This window comes from Poromitra crassiceps (genome assembly GCF_964638095.1).
Source record: "Poromitra crassiceps genome assembly, chromosome: 10".
Lineage (NCBI taxonomy): Eukaryota > Metazoa > Chordata > Actinopteri > Beryciformes > Melamphaidae > Poromitra > Poromitra crassiceps.
The window spans coordinates 33,851,504-33,871,438 of NC_139631.1; the positions used below are offsets into that span (position 1 = coordinate 33,851,504).

The window sequence follows — 19,935 nt, forward strand, 5'->3', positions numbered from 1 at the left end:
AAAATAGATTATACACATTCTCTTGCTCCAATAGTGATCTCGAAGATGTAAAAGTTGTTGATTGATGTCCCACCGTCAAAAAAAAAAAATGTTTATGTAAGACGAGATATCTCGGCTCTGGCACTCAAGCGTTGGATTATGTAAGACGAGTAATCTCGGCTATGGCACTTAACGTGTTAACAGTAATGAAGCTTGGTACAAACATGCTATCTTGCTCGCTGAAGTAGAAACATCCGCTAAATGAGGACACAACAGCAGTCAGTCAGCCAGGTAATGAGTCAACCAGCCTGTCCGCTGCAAACGTTTCCTCTCAGTTCATATCTGAAGTCCACCTTCCGACTAGTGCTGCACGATTTGGGGAAAAGGTGCGATTAGCGATTAGGGTGGACAATATTGCGATTGCGATTGTGATTGCGATTTTTTTTTTACCTTTATTTATACAGGGGGAGTCTCACTGAGAGCAATGCTCTCTTTTTCAGGAGTGCCCTGTTCACATTCACACACACATTCATACCTGGAAGCTGACCAGTACAACCACAGTCTGATCTGCTGGCCACTGATCAGCTCCACTGGAGCAGTTGGGGTTAAGGCCTTGCTCAAGGGCACCTCAGTGGTGGTAATGAGGGAGGGGCAAGCGCTGCCTTTTCACTTTCCCCACCCAGATTTATCCTGCCGGTCCCGGGGATTGAAGCTCGCTTCTCTAACCGTTGGGCCACCACTGCCACTAGGTATCTAGGGATGTGCCGGCATGAGTTTTTGACGGTATGATAACCTTGGACAAAAATACCACGGTTTCACATATCACAGACTAAAATACATGAAATATGTTACAATTTAAAATATATTAAAACTAAAAAAATAAAACAATTTGAAATTAAATTATCTTTACAAAAAAATAAAACATTTTGAGACATTTGCCTGTCCCAAACATGTAAAAAAGAAACACCAGTCAAATAGAAACTGCACTGTGTTACAGCACATAGAAGATGGCTCAGCAAAGTTGCAAAGTTAGTTACATGTCTGTCCAGCAATACTAATGAATGATACACCCCGTTTATTTATTTTGTAGCGACAGATGGCCTTAAACGCCACACTCACGTGACGCTTCTTGAGAGAGAGAGGTGAGAACGTGCATCTGCAGACTTTTAACGAGGGGACCATGAAGGCGTCATGTGACAGGCTAGTTAGCTAGCCTGGAGGTGATGCTGCCAGTGCTGGCAGCTGCGACAGTGTTTTGCTATCAACCTTGTTAATCTCGTTATATTCTTCATCACAGCGGGTCATCCCCACTGTGTACTTAATCGCGCACTAGTTCTGCATAAGCACCTGCAGCTCTCTCCTTATTTTACTGACGTTCTCACTGATCACACGGCTGTTTACATGCGTTTCTGAACGAACGGCTAGCTAGTTATTAGCATAGCTTGCTGTTAGCGATCATGGATGTTCTCTCTTGCCCTCTCTGTAGATAATATGTACCTTGCTGCACATAACATTACTTATTTGCGGGAGTGCATGGGAGAAGTCTCCCGCTAGTATTGATGCCCAGTGTGATGGCTGAGAAACGTGTGTTTGCTGCGTCGCGTGTAACGTTAGTTTAAAGGAGGCTCTCACACACACACACACACACTCAAAAAGACGTGAAAAAAATAAAATAATCGCACACTTTTGCGGTTATGCAATCGCACGTGCTGACATCGCGATTGCGATTGCGATTCGATTAATCGTGCAGCACTACTTCCGACTCAGGCATCACATGACTCATGGTAATTTGCATGGCGACTCACAGGGGTCAAGCCCATCCATCAGCAGTTCATTCCGACAGACGCCATCTGAGATGACCTGAATGGATGGTTGATGTAGGCGGGACAAAGCTACTTATAACCCCATTAGTGCGACAACAATTGCCAAAATAGCTGTCAGAAAAGGAATTGGATGATAGCTAGTTAGATTCAGTTTAGATTCTGTCAATCCTTAAAAAAACATAATGGCATTGATGAATTAAAACAGGAACATGTTTCAGCTGGGAAGTGAATGGCGCCATGTTGTTGCTTTTCCAGATTATGTCAGCCTGCTTTGCTGTGATTGGTCCTTGATTTTGACAACTGACAACTAACGGCAACCAATCAGTTGGCGTGAGAAATGACGTGAGTGAATCAGTCATGCATCGGCTTGTGTCCAAATCGCTATGATTTGCCATGCAAATTCAAAAAGTGCTAAACACTGTCATTCATGGGGTCTGGACACCAGGGAATACATAAGCCATACTGTGATATCACGTAGCTACGTTACAGTGTAGCAGCATTGAAAAGAAATCTGATTATTGTGGTATTAATTGATTTTCTACTTGAAGTACAGGCGAGATCTGCAGGGTCAAATGTCCCTCACTCGACATTCAAAAACTGCCCAAGACCTTGTTTTATAGTTAAACTAGAACGACCGCACCGCGGATTTATGCCTCCGCCATTAGTTCATTCTTGAGTCCAAATCGCCATTTGAGGCAAATTGGAAGAAATTCCGTCAAGGCGCTCCTGAGAAGTTGTGTTACAGAGCTTGGAAATTGGGTGTGTGAGGTCACAGTGACCTTGAACTTTGACCTTTAACCATCAAAATCTAATCAGTTCATCCTTGAGTCCAAGGCGATGTTTGAGGCAAATTTGATTAAATTCCGTCAAGGCCTTCCTGAGATATTGCGTTAACGAGCTTGAGAATGGCGTTCGAGAGGTCACAGTGACCTTGGCCTTTGACCTTTGACCACCAAAATCTAATCAGATCATCCTTGAGTCCAAGGCGATGTTTGAGGCAAATTTGATGAAATTCCGTCAAGGCGCTCCTCAGATATCACGTTAACGAACATCGGACGGACGGACATACGTACGGACGGACAACCCGGATCCATAATGCCTCCGGCCTGGGCTATCGCCGGCGGAGGCATAAAAACTCTCAATCTTTGAAGGAGTTTCCGTGAGGTTAGGGAGCCATGGTGGTAGAGACAATTTGTAAATGTGGCTTCATGTTTAACTCACAAAGTAGACGGCCCCGAAGCTGCCATGTCCGATCTCGTGCAGGTCGCAGAAGACGTCCTCGGGGTCATCTTTGAAGAACAGGTCGGCCAGCTCGGGGTCCTTCAGCGCTCCTTTCCGCGTGGACGATGGCATCATGGGATGTACATGGGCTAGGCGCCGGGCACCACGCTCACGTACACGCTACTGCTGCCGCCAGACGTCCACGACGGGCGCGGCATTGGCCAGCTAGACCTGGGAGGGGGAGGGGGAAGAGAGAGACAGACAATGAGTTGACTTGCATTGTTTGTCATTTCTACACACTTATTGTTACAGTTACACATACAGTCCTGGCTGTGTGGTGTTACAGTGGTTTTCAAAGTGTGAGGCGGTGCCTCCCCTGGGGGGGCGCGAGCCAACTTCAGGGGAGGCGTAGTCTCGCTTGTCAGACTTCCCTGCCTTCCGGGAGAGAAGTCTGGCTGCATGTAAACAGGCTGCTGGTATCTGCCATTGGTGGCGACCATTTCAGTCGCCAGCGGAAGAAAATCCCTTTCCGCTCCCTGCAAGCTCTGCCATTGGCTCCGACGACCCGCTCTGACTGACCGGCACGACCATATATGGATTTCCTTTCCCCTCCCTCTGTGACAAATCTGTTGATCTCAAATGTCTCTGCCGCTGTGCGTCATGTCGAATCTGTTGATCTCAAATGCCTGAGCCGCTGTGAAACAACATCAACAATGCTAGCTCGTTGCTATACGCTGAGAACCAGTGGACCTCCCGTTGTAGGGAGAGAGTCTGGTAATTAGTCATTAGTTAGTCATTTTTCCCCCCCGCAAGTCCAGAGTGGAGATCTATGCTGCCAGACTCCTCTCCCGGAAGGGAGGGAGGGCAGGGCACACGCGTGGCTTCAATGGGTCGCCGTTGACTGGAAAGTGTCCAGACATTGTTTGATCTAATCTAACCTTTAGCACCACAGCCAACATGAGTTCCTTCCAGGAATATCCATATCCTTGTGTGCGTGTCTCATGGACACTGATAGAAGATGGGACATGAAAACAGAGTCATATGATGATGGCTAGCTGTCTGGTCCTGTTGCTCATCTAAGCATAAAGACGCACGCACGCGCGCGCGCGCACACACACACACACACACACACACACACACACACACACACACACACACACACACACACACACACACACACACACACACACACACACACGACAGCTGAAGCTGAGTCATTGATGCATTATTTCCACACATGCCCACGGTGTAACAGTTGTGCATGTACACACACACACACACACACACACACACACACACACACACACAATGTTCTGCGTCACCAGGCTGCAGCCAGGCCATCAAGCATGTATGCAGCTTGGAAACACTGCTCCAGTTAGCTTCGCTGCACATACAACACACACACACACACACACACACACACACACACACACACACACACACACACACACACACACACACACACACACACACACACACACACACAGTCTCTCTCTCTTTTTCTGTCTACCATGAAATATCTGCACACATCGGCCAGATGCAGCCAACAAATCCGCCTCCAAAAGGCCAGCCCTACACAGCGAGCTGCTGACACACAGGCACAGACAGTAAGAGACACAGACAGACAGTAAGACACACAGGACAGTAAGACACACAGGCACAGACAGTAAGAGACACAGACAGACAGTAAGACACACAGGGAGAGACAGTAAGCCCGGGCCCAGACACTAAGCATCAGCATCACCCTAATCCGCTGCTTTTAATGGGGTCTGAGCTATCATCAGGCCAAGGCCTGTGCTGTGCCCTCCCCTCATATACTGTATCTAAATATATCAGGCCAAGGCCTGTGCTGTGCCCTCCCCTCATATATATATTGTATATTATAAATATACCAGGCCAAGGCCTCCGCTCCACAGGACCAGATGCATAAAGATGGCAGCTCATGGCTTGGTGGTGATGTTTCTGCAGTATGGGATCCAAACGTCCAAGTTAGGATTTTTGGAAAAGCTTTATTCCCAACAAAGATGTTTAGAGATGTTTAGATTTTACAGAACCTGGATTTGTAACTGTACAATTAAGATATTTCAGCATGTTCAGACCGGGTGGGGCAGTGAGTCGCCAAGCATACGTCAACAGTGACACACACATTGCGTCTTCTGTGGAGATGGGAAAGCACCTAGCACCTAGCACCTAGCACCTAGCACCTAGCACCTAGCACCTAGCCGCCTTGCTACCATCTAAAAAAGCTCTTCTAGTCTGTGAACACGTCTCAGTAACTGTGAATGGTGAGACGTTATGGCCTATTGTCCTGCAGCCTGAACAAATTCTATTTCACGGCCTTAAAGTTGAACTGAACCTGTTGGTCACGTGAATAATGAGTCTGTTTCAGACTGAAAACATAGTTTGTCTAAGATGACAGGTTGAGAGGCGGGTCATAGTATCATGTCGATGATTTTATTTGACAATTCTGGGGACTGGATTGGGCTTTGGCCAATCCTGGCGTGTTCCGCCTCCAAATCGATTGGGATTCAGTGTGTTGTGGCGCTCCCCTCGGGAAGAGCCTTTTGACGGGAGGTGAGTACGTGCAGCAGCGGCCTGGAATCTCCGAAGTGCGACCCCTGACAACCAAGCTCTCGGATGCATGCACCATTGTCGCTGCTGTAACGATACGATATCCCTGGAATGCGCGTTTTAACGAGCCAGTTACATTTCTTTGCATTCTTAGAGATTATAGTTTTTGTTCATGTTTCTAACAATTGGCCAAGTTAGTAGTTAGTTTATGGGATAGATTGATTGACAGCTGCATGTCGTGATATGATTGGTTGAAATGGGGTAGAAATTTGATAGTACTGGGTGACATCAGCAAACTGTAGATTACTGTTATCAATGAAATCTTGAAAAACAAACTTTTGATGTGAAAAAGTGTGAAAAACGAAAGAAATTAGATTGTTGTGATTTGTTTTGCATACATTATTAAATAGGTGCACTGCATACCCAGGTATTTGAACTAAAAGAAAAGAAAAGTCCTTCTTGGGTTCAGCTCGACTCTAAGCTTTCCTTTCTCCTGAAGAATGCCCCAGCTTAAGCCTGGAAACAAACCGTGGCTTGTCTGTGAGCAACAGGCGAGGTTCCAGTTGACCTGCTTACATAATTACAATGATCACATATAGCTTTCACACTGCACACATACTGTAGATACTTATTGCTTTAAGCAGTCAGTCTGTCTGTCTCCTGTTCAGGTATTTCTCAGAAACATCAAACCCTCCGCTGAGACATTCCATGGCTCTGACAGGTCTGACGAATGACCAACTGTAAAGTACAATAACATACAAGCTTTAGGCTGCAGATTCTTGCATCAGGGTTCCCAGAATCACTTGGACATCAAATTCAATGGACTTTTCAATGACTTTCAAAGACTCCAATTTGGCCTGTTTTGAGCTAAGACACATGACTTACAACCTAATTGTCTGTGTCACCTGTGCTAACGTAACGTTTGTGTCATGTCATGTGCATGTAATTATCTGATGAAGGCCCTCATGGCTGAAATGTCATGTTTTTAACACAATGAATAGAGTCAAGAGCAAGTGTTGCACCTTTCCGTTTTGTTCCCTTTATTGGGCAAGATTAGACATCAGAATCAAATATCTTTTTGAAATCATGATCTGGTCAAGTCAAGAAATCCTGCTGAATCATTCATTGTAAAAACTGCTGCTATATCAGTGCAACTCTCCACAGGGTTTTACTCGGGATGTGAAGTGTTGAGGCCAAAACGAGGAGAAGACTGTCACACATTCACTTTCAATAACATTCTCTTTAGTTTTCTCAAAGTCCAATGAACAGTCAAGGTTTTTCCAAGGCCCCTGGGAACCCTGTGGTACAGTATGTGCATGCTTTGAAAAGTCCTGGTCCAAATTGCCATAATGCGTCTGGCGCCGTCCTCGTTATGCTTCCCCCCACATGTCCTGCATGTGATGCTGCTTTTTAAGCACTCTGATCAATGGTCTTTTTCACTGCTGATGACTGTAAATTAGCCTAGCGCCTAGTTGTTTCTATTAACTCATTCAGTGCCAGCCACTTTTGGAGAACGGATGCTCCCAGTGCCAGAGTTTTCAGAGCGTTTTCAGTGATTTCTCGAGGCCCACAGAATATTGTGTGATATTACTATGTAAACACCGAACACGCACAAGAACGAGCTGGCTCTATTGTATCATCAGCAAAAAAAAGTTTATTGATACCATTTTCCGTTCTTTAGTTATGAGCCGGAGAAGATAGGTTGTTTTCAGCGTTTTCAGGCTTTTCAAATTATTAGCTGAGATAATCCGCCTTTTGTGAAATGCAGCATTTCAAGCACATTCACTGAGTCTGAAGATAATAATTTTCTGATGTAGTGACGTAGTTGTTGTGTGATGCCCTGCGTGCACCACCCCCCTCCCCCCCTCCCCCCGTAAACTCCTCCCCACACTGCACACAGCCTCACGCAACCATTATATTTTCGGAGTGCTGCGTTTGTGTGCTGCTGTCGGCTCTCAGCGCCACAGCAGGGAAGAGCCAACCCGGATTGCTGAATGGTTTGGCGTCAGGGGCTGCTTTCCTGTCTGCTAATCGGGTGGAGAAACTATACAGACAGACAGACAGACAGACAGGGACAGAGGGGCTCAGTTGTGAGCGCGGATTGACTCCTGTTCGGAGCCAATGTCAGCTCCCGCGACAGAGCAAATGGCTCTGGGAGCATGCATCGGGTTGTCTTTGATCCACGGCTTTTAGGCTGTTTCTCGGACCTGTCTCTAATCTGGACTGCACCGAGCAAGCACTGTCGCCACCTAATGAGTCCGTAAAATAGGTTATACACCTCCAATAGCTACTATAGTTGTACAGGAGCTGCGGAAGGCTTTGATCGACGTCCCACCGTCAAAAAACGCATTGGACGTCGAAGGACGTCCGTGGCATTCTACGTCACTATTTAATTGGACGTCGAAGGACGTCCATGGCATTCAATGAGTTAATGTGCTTACTGTACTAACTGAATTCCAACAGAGTGGAGATGATGAAGAATGAGGGAAACAGTCATCTACACAACCTGTAATCCTCTATTCATGGGAAAAGGGGAATACATGCATTCAGCCAATCAGGCCTGGAATTTTGTCATTTTAGGGGCGAGGCCATTTGGCCTTCGGTGTCACTCACAAACCTTTTGAGGGCACAAAGGCCACATGCCAGTGCACACAGGTCATTGAGTGACATAAGAGGATTTGGAGGCAACAAATAAATAAATTGACATTCGGATAAGAAGGGGAAAAAAAACCACATAAAACAAATTATTCTTTTTTTTAATAGCAATTAAAAAAAACAAATGTTTTAAGTTGTCATAATAATCGTATGCCTCTTACGGCATAGAGCATTCGGTCAATTTTCAAAATAAAACTTGATGTCAAAATAAAACGCCTGATTGATGATGGCGTTGGCTATCCAGCCTATGTACTGTAAATATTTGTCAGGTATGTCTAAACTTGTATGTGTGTAAACAGAGAGCGAGAGAGACGAGCAGGCACACACAATGATGGAGAGATAAAAGAGACAGACAGACAGACAGACAGACAGACAACATTGAAAACCAGTGGGCAAAAATTGCCTTTTGGACGGCAAAAATGGTCCAGAGGAGCTGGAGATCAGTTGGTGACCGGCGTGGAGAAATGTGTTTGTGGTGTGAACAGCCAGGCTCCTGACGTGTGTCGGGCGGTGCTTGTTCTACCTGTGGCACACACACACAGGACGCTCTCCTCTCATCTTCCCCACACGAGTCAACACACACTCAACCCTGCTGAGTCTGCACTCTGCAGCTAGGTAACGAGTAGACTCAGCTCTCAGTCTTAATCCGTTTCACTACTGTAAGACTGAGAATATTACTATTTCAATCTTTTCATAACGTTAGGTGGTGCTGTTGGAAGCCTTGCATCGGAGAACCAATCAGCGGGCCTGCTTTCTGGGGGCAGTGACGCTCATGCAGAACCGGTGTCTCGCAAAACATCGCCGCGTTTGCGGAGAAACATATTAATCACTTAGAAACAAACATAACCTGTTAATAGGACGTGTTTCATCCGGCCCCGGCGGCTAGAGGTCTTTCCCCCAGCGATAAGCCCAACTCCCGAGGCTAACGTTACAGAGCCTGCTGATGACTTCACAGCGCTTCACAGTAGCAAGCGGACCACTTCCGGGTAGGACAAATGATTGTAAAATAAACAACAGGTATAAACTCTCTTTGCAGCACATCAGTGTCTTGCTCTATATTGGAACTATGAAACATTGCATTGCCGCTACCAAATAAAATTCTAATAATGAATGTAGGCGTGTCTGCTGCCGGCCGTTCTCGCGGGCTCTGAACCAGATTTGGAACAGTAAATTCCCAGACGTTTGGTGGTTAGGTGGCGCTGTTGGCGCCGCTCACCAAACGTCTGGAAACCGAGACTAGGTAACGAGCAGAGTTGTTTGAGACCACCGACACTCGTAGCAACCTGGAGATGTTGACAGTAGCAGGGCACAAATGCCATGGTGGCCATAGGACGTACAGTCCAATGATTGACAGGGCATCACAGACAGAGGGAGGGGCTGTCGTGAAATTCCTACCCTGCATGCAATGTGTGTGTGTGTGTGTGTGTGTGTGTGTGTGTGTGTGTGTGTGCGTGTGTGTGTGTGTGTGTGTGTGCATGTGCTTACATGCCAGCGCATGCTTACATCACATGTGTGTATTTCTGCATGTGTGTGTTTGACTGTATGTCTGAGTTTGTGTTTGTTAGTGTGTGTGTCTGTCTATCCGTCTGATTGCGTGTGTGTGTGTGTGTGTGTGTGTGTGTGTGTGCGTGTGTGTGTGTGTGTGTGCGTGTGTGTGTGTGTGTGTGTGTGTGTGTGTGTGTGTGTCTCCTGGTTGCATCAGCCCTGTCTGTCTCTCATCTCTCCTGAGAGAGCTCTCCGGGCGGATAGAGCTTGAAATAAAACCTGACGTAACTCACACACCTCAAGAGATTTCTTCAGTTCCGATCCGATTCCGAATTTGGATATCTGCCTGCCGATACTGATTCCAATACCAGAAGTCTTTTTTTCTTGACTATACAGTAAAGCGGGACAAATGCCAATTGAAGAAAAAAAGGAAAAAATACGAAGGAAAATATATAAGGAAAAAAAATATATACTTATAAATCAAATCTGCACTAGGCTATATGCTCCTTTAGATAAGGGCCCTCTGCAGATGACATAGTGTGTTTTTAGCCCCATCCAGAGTGAGTTGCAGGATGCTAAGTAAAGTTAGCATCGTTCGCGGGAAAAGAGTTTAGAACGTCACCGAGAGGCCGTGCATTATGTTCGCTGCTGTACGGAAATAAAGTGCCAGTTCTCCACTGCAGTTGGTGTGGTCGAGAGAGAGAGAGAGAGAGAGAGAGAGAGAGGGAGAGAGAGAGAGAGAGAGAGAGAGAGAGGGAGAGAGAGAGAGAGAGAGAGAGAGAGAGAGGGAGGGAGAGAGAGAGAGAGAGAGAGAGAGAGAGAGGGAGAGAGAGAGAGAGAGAGAGGGAGAGAGAGAGAGAGAGAGAGAGAGAGAGAGAGAGGAGGAGAGAGCGAAGAGAGAGGGAGGGAGAGAGAGAGAGGGAGGGAGAGAGAGAGGGAGAGAGAGAGGGAGAGAGAGAGAGAGACACACACACACACACACAGAGCGTGTGAGTCAGTGAGCAGCTTTCCTCCATGAGGTGGTGGAGGTTCCAAAGCAGATCTAAATGACAGTGATGGAGAGAGACGGCAGATGAGTGAGAGACCCACCAAAATGGAGCAAATGAATGAGGGAGTCATGTGATCACTCCTGGGACTCTGCTCACCTCCCTCTCACCCTCCTCTCCTCCCCTGAGTCTCTCACCCCTCTCCTGAGTCTCCTCCTCCTATCTCACCATCCTCACATCCTCTCCTCCCCTGAGTCTCCTCCTCACCCTCTCACATCCTCTCCTCCTCTCCTCTCCTGAATCTCCTCCTCCTCCTCTCCTCACCTCCTCCCTCTCTCACATCCTCTCCTCCTCTCATGAGTCTCCTCCTCCTCTCTCCTCCTCCTCCTCCTCTCCTCCCTCTCTCACATCCTCTCCTCTCCTGAGTCTCCTCCTCCTCTCTCCTCCTCTCCTCAGTCTCCTCCTCCTCTCTCCTCCTCCTCTCCTCCTCCTCTCTTCCCCCGAGTCTCCTCCTCCTCTCCCACATACTCTCCTCTCCTGAGTCTCCTCCTCCTCTCTCCTCTTCTCCTCTCCTCTCCTGAGTCTCCTCCTCCTCTCTCCTCCTCCTCTCCTCTCCTGACTCTCCTCCTCCTCTCCTGACTCTCCTCCTCCTCTCCTCCCCCGAGTCTCCTCCTCCTCTCTCCTCCTCCTCTCCTCCCTCTCTTACATCCTTTCCTCTCCTGAGTCTCCTCCTCCTCTCTCCTCCTCTCCTGACTCTCCTCCTCCTCTCCTCTCCTGACTCTCCTCCTCCTCTCCTCCCCTGAGTCTCCTCCTCCTCTCTCCTCCTCCTCTCCTCCCTCTCTTACATCCTTTCCTCTCCTGAGTCTCCTCCTCCTCTCTCCTCCTCTTCTGACTCTCCTCCTCCTCTCCTCTCCTGACTCTCCTCCTCCTCTCCTCCCCTGAGTCTCCTCCTCCTCTCTCCTCCTCTTCTCCTGACTCTCCTCCTCCTCTCTTCCCCCGAGTCTCCTCCTCCTCTCCCACATACTCTCCTCTCCTGAGTCTCCTCCTCCTCTCTCCTCTTCTCCTCTCCTCTCCTGAGTCTCCTCCTCCTCTCTCCTCTCCTCTCCTGACTCTCCTCCTCCTCTCCTGACTCTCCTCCTGACTCTCCTCCCCCGAGTCTCCTCCTCCTCTCTCCTCCTCCTCTCCTCCCTCTCTTACATCCTTTCCTCTCCTGACTCTCCTCCTCTCTCCTCCTCTCCTGACTCTCCTCCTCCTCTCCTCTCCTGACTCTCCTCCTCCTCTCCTCCCCTGAGTCTCCTCCTCCTCTCTCCTCCTCCTCTCCTCTCCTGACTCTCCTCCTCCTCTCCTCCCTCTCTTACATCCTTTCCTCTCCTGAGTCTCCTCCTCCTCTCTCCTCCTCTCCTCTCCTGACTCTCCTCCTCCTCTCCTCTCCTGACTCTCCTCCTCCTCTCCTCTCCTGACTCTCCTCCTCCTCTCCTCCCCTGAGTCTCCTCCTCCTCTCTCCTCCTCCTCTCCCCCCCTCTCTCACATCCTCTCCTCTCCTGACTCTCCTCCTCCTCTCCTCCCCCGAGTCTCCTCCTCCCTCTCTCACATCCTCTCCTCTCCTGAGTCTCCTCCTCCTCTCACCTCCTCCCTCTCTCACATCCTCTCCTCTCCTGAGTCTCCTCCTCCTCTCTCCTCCTCCTCACCTCCTCCCTCTCTCACATCCTCTCCTCCTCTACTCTCCTGAGTCTCCTCCTCCTCTCTCCTCCTCCCTCTCTCACATCCTCTCCTCCTCTACTCTCCTGAGTCTCCTCCTCCTCACCTCCTCCCTCTCTCACATCCTCTCCTCCTCTCCTCTCCTGAGTCTCCTCCTCCTCTCTCCTCCTCCCTCTCCCACATCCTCTCCTCCTCTACTCTCCTGAGTCTCCTCCTCCTCCTCTCCTCTCCTCACCTCCTCCCTCTCTCACATCCTCTCCTCCTCTACTCTCCTGAGTCTCCTCCTCCTCTCTCCTCCTCCTCACCTCCTCCCTCTCTCACATCCTCTCCTCCTCTCTTCTCCTGACTCTCCTCCTCCTCTAAGATGTGTGAAGTGATGCAACGTACTGCCAACAACAGGTTGTAATGCGGGGGTAACGCGGGGTGGCTTGTTTGGACAGTTCACTGTGTGTGTGTGTGTGTGTGTGTGTGTGTGTGTGTGTGCGTGTGCGTGTGCGTGTGCGTGCGTGTCTACGGCTACTGTGGATCTATGAATGGCATTGCACTGAGAGAGGGAGGTGATTAGGAGAACAGCTTAGACAGATTATAGGCTGTGTGTGTGTGTGTGTGTGTGTGTGTGTGTGTGTGTGTGTGTGTGTGTGTGTGTGTGTGTGTGTGTGTGGTATGTCAGTGTGGATTCCTTGTTACATTTGCACTCCCATATGTAATTGCATGCCACTGTTTAAATGCAAGCATGACAAGTGCATGCGTGTGTCCACGTGTGTGTAAGTGTGAGTGTAGTAGAGGCTGTAAGCCCTGCCATGCATGTATTGGTGTGAATGAATGAGGAGGTGTGTGTGTGTGTGTGTGTGTGTGTGTGTGTGTCTGCCCCCGTGTGTGTGTGTGTGTGTGTGTGTGTGTGTGTGTGTGTGTGTGTGTGTGAGAGAGAGAGAGAGGAGGCAGTGAATAATGTAATGGTATTGAACTGATCGGTTACAGGAGTGATCATATGCTAATCTGACCTAGGCTTTTACAGACACATACGTACGTACACCGGTAGCCCACCTGTAACTAATGATTGTATTGTAAGTAACTGTAGTGTTCAGTTGATTTGTATGTCCCAGAAGAGCACTTTGGGTTGCAGCAAAACATAAAAACATGCAAAAACATAGTGTCTCTCAACCAGTCAGCCCATCATTCCTTGTAACCCATGAGTGAAAAGAGAGTAGAGTTTGACTGATATGGGTAGTTTAAGGCAAAACCATTTTATGTTGTGTTGAAGCTGCGATATAAGCTGCAGCCAGTATTCAGTATCTTAAATTTCAGACCACTTTCATGCGCAATAAATTGCTAAAAGTTACAAGGAGTCCGTGATGCCCCAGCAGAATAGTGACATTAAAACTTTCCATTAGAAGCCATGCTAACGAAATTCTTTGTTAGCAGCTTCTTGAAAGACATGTTATGACAGGTTTTACAGACTGCTTCAGGGCGGACACTCCATCACATGTTGCCATTGCCTCTCGATTTTGGCAATGGCATCATATACATTAAGCAAGCTGCTACAGTATATCATCTAACCTGGATCTAGAGAGCAAAACCATCTCTAAAACTATTGATGTTAGCGACGGAGCCAGAGAGCGCAGGAGTAGTTCAGAGTGAGACTTCAACAATCACATCATCAGGCCTGAGGTCGATTCATTGACACTTTAATCAACTCAAAATCTCATCTGCTAATGGCTGCTAACACGTTGGACATTAGAGGAAGTGTACTTCCTGGCTATATCCACACATTTGAACACACAAGAGCATACATACTGTACATGCATAGGGAAAAGCTAAACACGCAAGAACACACACACACACACACACACACACACACACAGACCCCTCCCCCACCCCCGAGGCCCCCGCCTGTGCTGCTATGACTAATTTATGTGCCAACGTGTTGCTGCGGGAGCGAGTCCATCAGACTGCTGAATATTGTGTGGCTCCGACACACAGGACAGGGCTCCATGGTTCTGTACCGACACACAGGACTAGGGCTGGGTATCGAGTTTCGATACTTACTTGGCACCGAAATGAAAACATCGATACTAAGGGGTATCGAAGCCTCCCTTGTCAATCGATACCAATTTTCGATACCAAAACAAAACAGTGTCATTGAGCCTATAAGCATGCGACATGCTTGCACACCACGCTCTAATACGGCTGGTGATTGGCTGTCATGTAGAAGCATGCAGGGAAAGTTACGCCCACTTTAGCCGGTGTGTGTTTGTTGAGGCAGGCAGCGTGCGGTGCGGAGACAAGTGGAGCTGGGACTGGTTTCGACAGACAAGAGAAATAATCGAGAGGTGGGTCCGCTTACCGCAAGTTGTTGTTGATTAGCGGTTATCAGATCCCTCAGTCTGACAGTCTGGCTGTGAGTTGTATCTAGCATTAGATCGTTTAATTAATTGGCGCGGTAAAGTTATGCGCAAGCGGGCATTGTGTATTTTTAGCAACTCGTTAACAAACGCTGATGTCATGATAGTTTGTTGAATGTAAATGCGATTCACTTTGTGCCATTAAGGCTATATTGATAGGCTAGTCAATGCTCAACTATTGTCTTCCATGCATGAAGTGGAGCTGTCTCATCAGTTTTGACAAGAATGACGTTCTGTTGCAGCAGTGAGCATTAAACACTGATCTGCAACGCGCGCGTTAGATGTTCAATTAATTAGTGTTAACGTTATATGCAAGCGGGCAGTTATCGCCCAATGCCCATTATGTATTTTTAGCAACTCGTTAACAAACGCTGATGTCATGATAGTTTGTTGAATATAAATGGGATTCACTTTGTGCCATTATTGATAGGCTAGTCAATGCTCAACTATTGTCTTCGATGCATGAAGTGGAGCCATCTTATCAGTTTGGACAAGAATAGAGTTCTGTTGCATCAGTGAATATTAAACACTCATTTGCAACTCTCCGTTTTGCACTGAAAACTATTGCACTGATTTATTTGTTTGACATTTATTTCCTTTGTAGTACTCCAATATTTTTTTGTAGGGACAGCAATAAGTTTAGACAACTTAAAGTTATGTTAAATACAGTAGTTTTTTTTCTGCTGTAAAACTTGAAAAAAACTAAAGATTTGTATCATAATTGTCAATGTGTAATGCAGTTTTATTTTTGTTAAAATGGATTTTTCTAAAAATTGGTATCGAAAAAAGTATCGTTCAGGAACCGGTATCGAAATCAAAGTATCGAAACGGTATCGATATCAAAAAATTTTGAACGCTACCCAGCCCTACACAGGACAGGACTCCATGTTCTGTACCGACACACAGGACAGGACTCCATGGTTCTGTACCGACACACAGGACAGCACTCTATGGTTCTGTACCGACACACAGGACAGCACTCCATGTTTCTGTACCGACACACAGGACAGCACTCTATGGTTCTGTACCGACACACAGGACAGGACTCCATGTTCTGTACCGACACACAGGACAGCACTCTATGGTTCTGTACCGACACACAGGACAGGACTCCATGTTCTGTACCGACACACAGGACAGCACTCCATGTTTCTGTACCGACACACAGGACAGGACTCCATGTTCTGTACCGACACACAGGACAGGTCTCCATGGTTCTGTACCGACACACAGGACAGGACTCCATGTTCTGTACCGACACACAGGACAGGACTCCATGTTCTGTACCGACACACAGGACAGGACTCCATGTTTCTGTACCGACACACAGGACAGGACTCCATGTTCTGTACCGACACACAGGACAGGACTCCATGGTTCTGTACCGACACACAGGACAGGACTCCATGTTTCTGTACCGACACACAGGACAGGACTCCATGTTCTGTACCGACACACAGGACAGGACTCCATGGTTCTGTACCGACACACAGGACAGGACTCCATGTTCTGTACCGACACACAGGACAGCACTCTATGGTTCTGTACCGACACACAGGACAGGACTCCATGTTCTGTACCGACACACAGGACAGCACTCTATGGTTCTGTACCGACACACAGGACAGGACTCCATGTTCTGTACCGACACACAGGACAGCACTCTATGGTTCTGTACCGACACACAGGACAGCACTCTATGGTTCTGTACCGACACACAGGACAGGACTCCATGTTCTGTACCGACACACAGGACAGCACTCTATGGTTCTGTACCGACACACAGGACAGGACTCCATGGTTCTGTACCGACCGTATTTACACGACATACAATACATGGACTATCATATCCCATATCCCCCACAAAGAACATCAAAACACAACAAAACAAAACAAGAAAACTGCATAAGATACACAATAATCCAAGAACAAACAAGACTATTGGACAAACAACCAAACAAAAACAATGCATTCAGCTCCTATCCTGATAAGCCTAATGACACTGGGGTAAAAAGTTCTTAAAGTCAAACTCTGTATGTGGTTGCCATATTTTGGGGATGTCTAAGAATCTGCCTTTGCTCTTGTAGTAAATGTTATCCAACGTATGGTAGCTTGAGAGTTCATTCCACCAGTGAACTACAGCTGGGGGATTGGATGGTTTCCAATTTAAAGCTATGCATTTCCTAGCTGCCAACAGGGCAAGATCTATGTATTTACTTTGAATGCATTGTTTTTGTTTGGTTGTTTGTCCAATAGTCTTGTTTGTTCTTGGATTATTGTGTAACTTATGCAGTTTTCTTGTTTTGTTTTGTTGTGTTTTGATGTTCTTTGTGGGGGATATGGGATATGATAGTCCATGTATGTTCTTTCTTAAAGATTAAAAAAAAAAAAAAAAAAAATATTATTATTATTATTTTTTTTGTTGCTAAAACGACTAGTCGACTACTAAGCACAGTGTCGACTAGTGGTTTTACTAGTCGACTAGTCGACTAGTCGACTAGTCTGTGAATGCCCTAGTACCGACACACAGGGCAGGACTCCATGGTTCTGTACCGACACACAGGACACGACTCCATGGTTCTGTACTGACACAGTCTGAGCTGGCATTACGTTAAACCAAACCTGGCGAGGATGCAGCAGATTTGTTTAGCATTCATGTTAGCTGTTGTGGCTAGCAAACGTTAGCTCAGTTAGCACGGCCTACACTCAGGCTACACTAGGCCAGGAGAAGTTAAAATACATCGCAGTCAGTGAATTTCCCACACAATATTTGTGAGTGTGTGAGGCCCGCCCAGGTAAAGTAATAACAACCCGTAACAAGCCACCAAATACATTTTCCTTTTGGATTCATTTTGAGGGCCGTGATGCATGTTCTCTGTGATCGAGTTTTCAAACAATCAAGATTTAATGCTGCTAAGTGTTAAAAAAACATGTCAGCGAACTGCAATGACCATAATTCATTGCATAGGAGCGCCTACAAGTCGCAGTGTCTCTACAGTCTGTGGCGGCGACACAAACTGTATGGAGACACAGTTTGAATGGAAGCCTTAATAATCTGATGAAAGTATCATCATCAACTCAATCGGCACGAAAGTGTATAAAAGTCACTTTTGTTGCAACGCCATCAGCTGATACTAGATTGAGAGCCTTTGCTGTCTGGAAGAATGAGCCACTGGGGTCACTACATGAAACACCCCCCCTACTGCCGAAATGTGTGGGAAACTCTGATGGTTGTTATTTTTTAAAGATTTATTTTGGGCATTTTCATGCTTTCTTATTTGACAGGGCGATAGCTACATCCACTGTGCTGAGAAGGTGAGTGGATGCACCTGCCAGTGCCATCCCTTCAGGACCTGCTGCACACTGTCAGGACAGTGAAGTGGTCTGGAGAAGGCATGGCCGACCCCTTCCGCCCCAGGCATCAACACTTTGAAACAGGCTGAGGTCTGTCAAGACCAAAACCTCTCGCCACAAGAATAGCTTCTTCACCAACTGACACTGGCCTCATCATCAACCAGGCTGGAAAGCCCCCCCCCCCCCCCCCCCATATCTCATGACCACAGCCGGGCTCACCAGCAGGCCAGACACCCCCCACTGACATGAACACCCCTCCCCTCCCCACCACTGTTACTTTAAAGTAGCTGCAGCTAGACTGCATACATTACATGAACCTATCACAGCCAGAGTCAGTCACTTTATTTACCATTTGCAGTAGAGCTCAGCAGAATGTTTTACTCTATGCTTTTTGCTTTATATTATCCTCTTTAACTCACGTTGTGCACCATTTGTATTCCTATTTATCACTCAGGAGGACCTTCCACTTTGTATGTATATTGTATATATTAGACTGCATTTTTCTTATTTTGAGTATGTTATCTCTTGATTTGTCTTCTAACTATTGTTGTTGACCGCGATGCTGCTACACACTTACACTAAGTCAAATTTCTCCTATGTAATCTGATTACCTACTGTGGTAATAAAAGTGATTCTCATTCTCATTACTGAGAGACAGGACGAAATGGGAGAGAGATGCAGCAAAGGCCCGCGGGCCGGATTCGAACCTGGGTCGCTTGTTCTGTGACGAGCTTTTATAGCATTTCTTGTTTGCTGTGTCATCGCAGCAGTAGCATCAAAGTCAAAACTCTCTAAGAAAACTAGTGCAGATAAACATGATAAACATAATGCAGGACATATGAGCACTCACACAAGCATGTGTACACAAACACACGTGTGTGTGTGTGTGTGTGTGTGTGTGTGTGTGTGTGTGTGTGTGTGTGTGTGTGTGTGTGTGTGTGTGTGTGTGTGCGCGTGTGTGTGTGTGCGTGTGTGTGTGTGTGTGTGTGCACACACCTCCACTGAGAGCCATGTGTTACATGGCGTTCGATGGAGAAGCACTTGGCAGACTGTGACTAAATGTGCGTTTTGGTCCCGCTCTCCCTCCTCCTCCCATCTTCTCCATCTCTTCACTCCTTCAATGGTCTCTGAACTCCTCCAGCTCTTTAACACTTCACCTCTTTCTTTCTCTAATTCCCTCTTCTCCATGTCTGAGAAAAGGAGCTTTGATGAGGAGGAAAACATGCTTTTCCTACAGTATCACTCCTTTGACACTCCCTCTCTCTGGGTCTGCCTGTACTCCATCTTATCTCTTACAAAGGAGCCAGTCAAGTGTGTGCGTTGAGTGCACGCGCTTGTGTGTGTGTGTGTGTGTGTGTGTGTGTGTGTGTGCGTTGAGTGCGTGTGTGTGTGTGCACATATATGTATGACAGTCACAGTGTGAGTATGTGTGTAATGTATACATGCATATGTGTATGTATATGCATGTATAGAGTGGGTGTGCATAGACTATGTGTGTCCCTATGCCTGTGAGAGCCTGTACAGTGTATGCGTGTGTACATACTACAGTATGTGTGTCAGAGCATGTGTGTGTGTGTGTGTGTGTGTGTGTGTGTGTAGCCAGGGGCTTGAGCAGCTTACTGGCCCCCTCCCGCCTTTAAGCAGGAACAGGAATTAGGGAGACTGTGGGAATTCTTACTGGGATTCAGACCGCGCCAGCCTTAATCAGAAACGGAAAAAAAAGAAAATGGCAAATCTGCCAGATTGTGCATTGAGACACAG

At 47.1% G+C, this 19,935-nt stretch overlaps 1 protein-coding gene across 2 annotated transcripts in view; it reads right to left on the minus strand.

The window, feature by feature from the left end:
• The window catches only part of taok3a (TAO kinase 3a), a 115,995-nt gene that overhangs the window by 48,226 nt on the left and 47,834 nt on the right, over window positions 1-19,935 (minus strand). For both annotated transcript variants that reach the window (XM_083644592.1, XM_083644593.1), the window contains exon 3: window positions 3,024-3,254. In XM_083644592.1, coding sequence (XP_083500718.1) covers window positions 3,024-3,158 — 135 coding nt within the window. In that variant the 5' untranslated portion in view covers window positions 3,159-3,254. The remainder of the gene's footprint in view (window positions 1-3,023; window positions 3,255-19,935) is intronic.